The 9402-nt window shown below is 35.6% G+C and overlaps 1 protein-coding gene across 1 annotated transcript in view; it reads right to left on the minus strand.

Annotated features, from left to right (window-relative positions):
* The window catches only part of LOC128638427 (myo-inositol 2-dehydrogenase), a 94977-nt gene extending 86872 nt beyond the window's left edge, over window positions 1–8105 (minus strand). Inside the window, exons 1-2 of the mRNA XM_053690372.1 lie at window positions 8024–8105; window positions 5534–6228 (exon numbers count right to left, since the gene is read on the minus strand). Of these exons, the coding sequence (XP_053546347.1) occupies window positions 5534–5778 (245 nt within the window). The 5' untranslated portion in view covers window positions 5779–6228; window positions 8024–8105. The remainder of the gene's footprint in view (window positions 1–5533; window positions 6229–8023) is intronic.
* Window positions 8106–9402: the final 1297 nt, after the last annotated feature.

The raw sequence follows: 9402 nt of genomic DNA on the forward strand, positions 1-9402 counted from the left end.
GACTCCCTGATGGAAGCAGGTACTTTTTAAAAAACAAAAAAAACAAAAGTTAAAGACTATTAAAACAAAAAAGAGAAATGCAAATAATATATCTTGTACTTAGAAATGTTAATGAAATAGCATAAAACATCTGTGAACTTCAAAAGCTTTAGTCTCAATTGTTTTTATTCAAGTGCAAAAAGAAGTAAATCAAATAGGGTGCGTCTCCTAAACGCTCCCTAGCTAATTAAAAAGGTGATTTAAAAGGAGCATGGGAGTAAAATGAAGCCAAAGATTAAAATCTGCAGCTCTTGAAATAGTTCACAGACAGCTAAAGCACACAACGGCATCGTTTTAAAAACGAAACAAGCCCATAACGACCATGTGAAAAAGGTTAAAGGAACATAAAACCCCCCAAAATTGCCTGATTTAGGTAGAACATACAATTTTAAACAACTTTCCAATTTACTTCTATTATCAAATGTGTTTCATTCTATTGGTATCATTTGTTGAAGGAGCAGCAATGCACTATTGGTTTCTAACTGAACACAAGAGTGAGCCAATGACAATCGGTATATATAAGCAGCTACCAATCAGCAGCTAGAACCTAGCTAACTGCAAGTTAAACATAACTTTTTATCTTGCCAACAGACGTTTGAACAAAGGGAACAGGTGAGCTTAGGCTGAGGCTATAGTAAAAAACAAAAACAAGCCAGCATTTAAACTAATACATTTTTGTCTCTAGTGATTCAGATACAGCAGCAATTTTAAGCAACTTTCTAGTTTACTTCCATTAACAATTTTCTTCATTCTCTTGCTATCTTTATTTAAAAAGCAGGAATGTAAAGCTTATTAGCCGGCCCATTTTTGGTTCAGAACCTGGGTTATGCTTGCTTATTGGTGGCTACCTAAAATAGGCCGTCTCCAAAGCTTTCAATTCCTGCTTTTTAAATAAAGATAGCAAGTGAATGAACAAAAATAATAATAGGAGTAAACTAGAAAGTTGCTTAAAATTGCATGCTCTGAATCATCAAAGAAAAAAAATTTGGGTTTGGCCCACTTTGAGGCTTTTAAAGATGAGCAATGCGCACACCAGATGCAGCCCTCAGACATAGCCCCCTTGACGTTGTGCCATGATGACATCATGGTAAAGATGGGGGTCCCCACAAAGCTTCCACCGCCATTCAGTGCCACAAGGGAAAAGGATTAGCCAGAGTGCTCAAAGCGGTAAGTAAATACCTCACAGAGGGAAGACTGAATTCAAAACGAATGCTTCCCGGACTGAAACAAAAACAACTTCTCCTAGTTATGTCTAACCACTTAGGTGGGACTCTGCCCACCTAAGTGGTTGGACAGAACTAGGAGGAGGTGGTACTGTCTGGGAGTAACCTATATACAGTTGACTAGGGGAGTGGACAGTTCTGTCCACGCCCCTTTGGCGAGGGGTTTTCACCGGTAGGTATTACTACCAGGGAGGACCAAGATTATATGGTTATCACTCAAACACAAAAAGCAGATACAAATCCTGGATTCTTCCTTCTTTGTAATGAAACAAAACAACTACGATCACCCAAAAAAAAAGACTGGAATTAAAGCTCCTGTATAAGGTAGTGGTCATTTTTCTATGCAATGTGATGGGGGAGTGGATACAATTTAAAGTGACAGTAAACATTCTGAAATTGCAATAAAATAAAATAATTGTGCATACTAAAAACAACTTTGCAATTAAATGTATTTATTTATTTTGCCCCCTTTTCCAGTAAATTGAAAATTGTGGATTTTGCCAGCCCTGAATACTTGAAGCGCTAATGGCAGGTTTCACAAGCCTAACCCTGACAAATGTCTCTCCCTAATTTAAAATTCATCTTATTTCTGTTGAATCCAAACAATTAAGATTTTGTTAACACAATGACAGTGAAGATCCCTGTCGCCTCCACACTCAAGTCCTGATTGCCCTTCCATATAATGAATGTGGTGGCTGGTATTTGACAACTGAAAAACAGTTCCAGCAAACAAGGTTTTAATCTGTTTTAATACAGTTTAGTCTCTGCTGTAAAGCTAATCATTTGGAATAGTGCAGAAAAATGGTGTAGTTACAAGGTGTTTCAAATCCCTTTAAAAAGGGACAATAAACACTTTGAGATGTTAATATAAAGTTATAAATTGTGTATATAAAAAAACTCTACAATATACTTTCATTATTTATTTTGTCCCCTTTTCCTGTAATTCCATTCTGAAATTGTGAGCTTTTCAGTTCCTGTTAGAAATTGAAGTGCAGAACACTGTTATATTCCACACAGCCATTGGCTGCACACTCTAGTGACCTATTTATAACTGTCTCTAATTGGCTAGAGCAGAGAAGGTAACCTAAGTTACAACATGGCAGCTCCCATTGTTTAATAGACACTACAACTTTACACTTATTTTGTTAATATTTAAACAACAAAATTAAACTTTAAAAAATACATCTACATGTTATCCTCAGACTAATCTTTTCTTTGATTGCATCATTCTATCTGGCATTTATTTAGTGTTTAATGATGTCCCTTTAGCCTTTAAACTTCCATTAAGAGACAATTAAAAGGGAGAGTACACACCTTTACATTTTTATATAAAATGTTTATGTATAATGAAACAACTTTGCAACATATGTTAATCACTTATTTTGCTCCCTTTTAATATACATTTGCTCTGAAAATTCAGACATTTCTAATTCCCAGAACTTGGAATGCACCTGCTGACTTCTCAATGATAACCGTGCTACATATCTGTCCCTAATTGACTTTATCAGATAACAACTGCAAAACAATTCACTTTATACTAAGGTTTACGACAGATGCTAGCTTTGTTGTTTGTGGACTAAAGCCCAGATTGGCTCCTCCAAATAAGGAAATTGATCGGTGCAGTTTGGCTATTGAAAAATAACCACAGTAAAAGGGATGCTAATTTTTTTTTTTTTTTGGTTTTATAAAACTATTGTATTATCAATTCATTCTATAGCAACACAACAGAGATGTCTTGTAATTACAAAGTGTTTACTGTCCCTTTAAAACCGGAACTTTTTTGCCTGTTTGAGTGTAAACTTAAACGTAGGCAAGGGCAAACTTTTAGCCTTGAGTGATTCTGAAACAAGGTTTTTTAATAAAGTCTCAGATAAACAAAACCACAGTATTGTTAAAGGGAAAAAAAAAAGTCTTAGCAGACAGTGGCAGAGACAAACACAAGCAGAATACACAAAATAACAAGCTACTGCAGTGTTCGCCACGGAAAATGTTGCCAGTCGGTGGGGGCAGGTTAATACTTTGCAAAATTATAACAGATTTTGACATTTATAAATGTTACTTAACCCTTTGAGTGCTAAGCACTTTCCCACCTGGGTGCTAATAATTTCTAAGTTTTTTTAATTTTTGAAAAAAAAATTAACTTTTTTTTTTGTTTTTTTTACAGACCCCCAATACTTACACTGTTAGAAAGGTTATGCGATTACCTTTCCAACAGTGTGTCTTGGGGGTCTGTAGCTTCTTAGATGCCTGAGATACAGGCTTCTAAGCAGCATGCCCCCTCCTCCTTAACATTGTTAAGTATAAATAAAGTTGCGCGGTGACGTCACCGTGCATCACGTGAAGCCCCGGCGATGCCCGTCACTCTACAGGCACGATCGCCGGGGTAGGAGCAGTTAGGAGCCCCCAGATCTCCCTCAAGGTGGGAGAGTGCTCATGATGGCTCTGAGCCGTCATTAGCACCAGAGTGAGAAACTCTGTGACGGCTCAGAGCCGTCATTAGCACTCAAAGGGTTAAAGGGACATGAAACCCAACATTTTTCTTTCATGACTCAGACATAGCATGAGATTTTAAACAACTTTCCAATTTACTTCTTTTATCTAATTTGCTTAGTTCTCTTTGTATCCTTGGTTGAAAAGGATACCTAGGTAGGCTCAGAAGCAGCAGTGCATTACTGGGAGCTAGCTGCTGATTGGTGCCTGCACATAAACACCTTGTCATTGGTTCCTCATATGTGTTCAGCTAGTTCCCAGTAGTGCATAGCTGCTCCTTCAACTAAGGATATCAAGAGAACAAATCAATTTTGATAATAGAAGTATATTTGAAAGTGATTCAAAAATGCATGGTCTGTCGGAATCATAAAAATGTGATTTTATTGTCCGTTTACTTTGCCCAAAGCACAAATCAATTGCACAGATTAACATAAATTGATTTCATGATAATTTGCGCAACAACAAATTAAAAAACAAATATTAGCTAAATGTTGTCATGTGCTGTGCACTGTGTATTACACTCAGGTCACATTTATGCACTCCTAGCCAGTGGTTCTGGGATTTGGGAAATTCTAGGTTATTAATTTGAATATAATTTAGGACATTTCAACAATGAGTCACATGACCCTCTGGTATGTTCAAACCTGCAATATGTGTACTGACTCACATATGGCTGTCTTAAAGGGACAGTAAAGTCATAATTACACAGTCCTGATTTAGTCAGAGCAGACAATTTTAAACAACTTCCACATTTACTTCTATTATTAAATTTGCTTCCTTCTCTTGTTATCCTTTGCTGAACGGTTTATCTAGGTAAGTTCAGGAGCAGCAAAGAACCTAGGTTCTAGCTGCTGATTGGTGGCTACATATATATATATATACCGATAGTCATTCGCTCACCTTTGTGTTCAGTTAGAAACCAGTAGTGCATTGCTGCTCTTTCAACAAATGATACCAAGAGAATGAAGCAAATTTGATACTAGAAGTAAACTGGAAAGTTGCTTAAAATTGTACGTTCTTCCTAAATCATGAAGAAGAAAAAAATTGGTGTTTCATGTTCTTTAAAAGGTATAAGAAAGTCAAAATGATACTTGTATAATTCAAGTACAGCATCCAATTTTAAAGGGACATTAAACTTACTTATTTTCTTTCATGATTCAGAGAGAACAGACATTTTTAAACAACTTTCCAATTTACTTTTATTATCAATTTTGCATCAATCTTGTGTAATCCTTTATTGAAGGAGCAGCAATCTGAACATATTGATAAGCCAATGGCAAATGGCAGCTAGTTCCCAGCTCCTGAGCCTATCTAGATAAGCTTTTCAATACAGGATACCAAGAGAACAAATTAGATAAAATAAGTAAAAAGGGAAGTTGTTTAAAATGGCATGTTCTATCTGAATCACAAACGGGAAAACCTTGGGTTTCATGTCCCTTTAAGGATACTTTTAAATGCACTTCTATGATCAAATTTACTTTGTTCTTTTTAAATCCTTTGTTGAAAAAATATGTAACTACCCTTCAATACAACTTTCCAATTTACTTCTATCATTTGCTTTATTCTCTTAGTATCCTTCATTGAAAATCATACCTAACAAGGATCAGGAGCAGCAATGCTCAACTAGTAGCTAGCCGGTGTCTACACACATTTGGCTCATCATTGGCTCACCAGATGTGTTCAGCTAGCTCCCAGTAATGCAATGCTGCTCCTGGGCAGGCTTTAACTATGTGTTTAATCCCTTTGCAGGAGTAACTACATACACTATAAAAAGTACTTACAGGAGAAGAGAGGGTCTGCTACCATGTTGCTTAATCAGACGCTGATTTCTATAGTGCCTTCCTGAAGACAGGTGCTCCATAATACGATCCCTTCTCACCCGCATTGGCAGTTCACAAGATTTACAATACAGAGTTTCAATCACAGATGTCTCTCCTGAATCCTTATGCTCCAATAAATGTCTTTTAACTGCCAGATCAGTGAATTCCGCAGCGTAGTCGTGCAGCGTTTTCTTTTTTCTTCCCATCTTTATAAACTTATACAAAATAAAGTTACAATTAAACCCGCTGTGCTGTGTATATTTAGGAAATGTGGAAGGGGAAGTCCAAATTGCTACTGATGTCTCTTTATTTTTGTGTCAGCCGTCTCTATTTCTCACTACAGCGTCATCTGGAGCACAAGTAATACAACGCCCACAAACGAATCCCATTTTATGTTTGAAAATAAAACTTTATTTATAGCAGCAAGAATTCCTTTATGTAACAAAAATAACTATTTATAAAGTTTGTTGGTTTCTGGTAAAAATAGATTATTTATAAATACAGGGTTTTGTAACAGTAGATTATTTTCTTCAGATCTTCCTTTTTTTTTAAAGTTTATTTATACTTCCACATTGTATCTGCAACTTCTGTAGTTTTTTCTTCATTTTTCTCACGGTTCTGTTACTTTTTCACATACAACTTGAAGTGTCCATTTTCTTTAAAGAACAGGAAATTCAATATTAGACTCATTATTTGGACAGAGCATATTATTTTAACACACTTTTAGTTTCAGTTTTAATATAAATTTGATTTTCTTTGTTGAAAAGCACATTAATATATTAGTGGCTACACAATGTATAGCTTGTCATTGGCTCACCAGATGTATTCAGCTACCTCCCAGTAGTGCATTGCTGCTCTGGTGCCGACTTTAAAGGGCTAGTGTACTGTAAAATTGTTTCCCCTTAATGTGTTACCAATAACTTGTTACAGCAGCTGTAGAATATAAAATGTATGGGAACTTATTTCTTTAGGTTTTGTATATTAAATATCTAGTTATGCAATTTTAAACCACAACCCATTAAAATGGACTGAGTTAAAGGGAGATCCTTATCTTATCACTCTCTATACACAAATTGAGTGAACAACTGAAACTGAGCTGTTTAGTATCTCACCCTCCCTTCCACACACACAAGTAGTAGTGTATTTTTTTGCTTACTCTTGTTTACATAGCGCTCTATAGCCAATATTTACATATTAAACTTTTTAGTATAGATGGTGAATTCAACAGGCAAAAATAAAATTTCAAATGAGAAAACAAAAAAGTAAATGAGCTATTTGTAAACAACTTATTACACTCTAGCAAGTAAAATGGATATTTGGGAACATATAAAAGAGAAGATAAAATAATAGTACACTGTCCCTTTAACAATGTGCTTAAAGGGACACTGTACCCAAATTTTTTCTTTTGTAATTCAGAAAGAGCATGCAATTTTAAGCAACTTTCTAATTTACTCCTATTATCAATTGTTCTTCGTTCTCTTGCTATCATTATTTGAAAAAAAAGGCATCTAAGCTTTTTTTTTGGGTTCAGTACTCTGGACAGCACTTTTTTTTATTGGTGGATGGATTTATCCACCAATCATCAAGGACAACCCAGGTTGTTCACCAAAAATGGGCCGGCATCTAAACTTACATTCTTGCATTTCAAATAAAGATACCAAGAGAATGAAGAAAATGTGATAATAGGAGTAAATTAGAAAGTTGCTTAAATTTTCATGCTCAATCTGAATCACAAAAGCAAAATTTTGGGTACAGTGTCCCTTTAACACCTTTGTAGAGGTTAAAGGGACACAAAACCCACAATTTTTCTTTCATGATTCAGCTAGAGAATACAATTTTAAACAACATTCCAATTTACTTCTATTAGCTAATTTGCTTCATTCTTTAGATATCCTCTGTTGAAGAAATAACAATGAACATGGATGGAGGCATCTATCTGCAGCCACTGAGCCTATGCTTTTCAAGAAATGATATCAATAGAATGAAGCAAATTAAATAATAGAAGTTGGAAAGTTGTTTAAAATTATATGCTCTCAAAATTATGAAAGAAAACAAATTGGGTTTCATGTCCCTTTAAACACAGTTATATACAAGCAATAGTGCAATAAAAAAGTGATAATATATTAGAAGAGTTTCTTTTTGCACTTTTATATCCCTGTGTTTCCCTGGTAACAGGATATAGGTGTTACAACTATAGAGTATAAAACACAGGTCATTGCTACCCCCTCCTATTTACACAATAAATAAACAGCTCAGTGAGAACTTATGCTTTACCAGCTGCTGTCCCTGCAGTATTAGCTCATTATATACTGATTCCTGGTGTATTTGTGACACTTCAGTATTAGTATTTACTAATAAGCACTCACAAATCCCCATTCAGTACAACAGTATGCTGATTGCACTTTTATTTTTCTATCTCAGAGCATTATCCAGCTGAACTGTATAACTTACCTCACTCCATCCTCCGCTCTCCTCGAGTTTGTTTATAGCTCTCAGAACTGCATCAGCACTGACCTGCACCCGGAAAGAATAACAGGAACTGAGGAGTTGCCATAGAGACGATACATCGGGAACAGCTCAAGTCATTATTAAGGACACTGCCATCTAGTGTCTGGGAACAAGTTTTAATGGGACATTATAGATCTTTTTTTAAATAAATATGTACTGGTATCAGGAATGAAGTACTGAATTGAAAATGGCAGGCATACAAAATAAAGGTGTAAAATAATTTAATATTGTCACTTTGTTGATGATTTGCATGGCATATTTATAATTTATGTGACAGTTGTTTTGGGACCTCTTTATGAATCTTCCATCACTCCTTGGCACCTTTGACATGCTTTTTAGCCAGTCAGAATAAAGATATATATATATATATATATATATATATATATATATATATATATATATATATATATATATATATATATATATATATATATATATATAGGCTTACCATAATTTTTAGAGGTGAAACTGGGACCACCTGGTGCGGTGCCAGTGGGGGTGTGGTCAGGAGCGTGGTCAAGGGGGCGTGGCAATTACCGGTCCTTTTAAAGTTGTAGCTTTTATGTGTGTAATATTTTGTGGATACTCTACCCTTCCTCAGACAAACAAGTGAATCACACAGTTTAAATAGACCATAACACCACCCCCTAGTAAAAAAGGCACCATTACATTGTCATGGCAAATAAATCATTAATCTAAATCTCAGATGCTAAATAATGCCAAACATCAAGCATAATTATCACTTTCATAATGATCAATTTCACAATTTAATATCTGCAGTGTTTTATGTGTCTAATTAAGGAACAGAGCCAAATACTGATAAGGCATAAATACAACATTGAATGAAAGTAAAAAAGAAACACGTACCTGCTAAAGCTGTTTACGAGGCTACACTATACCATAATGCAAGAAGATTATAGCCAAAATGTTATCCTGCATGAAGTAAAGCAAGATCCAGGCCAAAAATCCGGCCTGTCTGTACTTCCTAGTCATACCCATATGATTCCCCTAAAGGTGTATTACTGGCAATGTCCCCAGGGGTCGGGGGGGTGTTAAATTCTTAGAAAAATAAATCAAGTAGTACTACAAAATTAAAAAAAACTCTATGCTGCTCACTCAGCCTGTATTACTAAATGTAAACTTTGAAGGACACGAACGTTAAGCTAAGCAGGGCTGTATGTAACAAAGTACCAGCATCCAACTATGCTGGAGGGTCACAGTCCAGTCATTTTGAATAATGTGTCCGGGTTTCAGGTGGGCTGAAACCCGGACACATGATTTGAAACGTGGAGGTGGCAACCCTACTGGGACATAATGAACAA

The sequence above is a fragment of the Bombina bombina genome, chromosome 8 (genome assembly GCF_027579735.1).
Source record: "Bombina bombina isolate aBomBom1 chromosome 8, aBomBom1.pri, whole genome shotgun sequence".
NCBI classification, from domain to species: domain Eukaryota; kingdom Metazoa; phylum Chordata; class Amphibia; order Anura; family Bombinatoridae; genus Bombina; species Bombina bombina.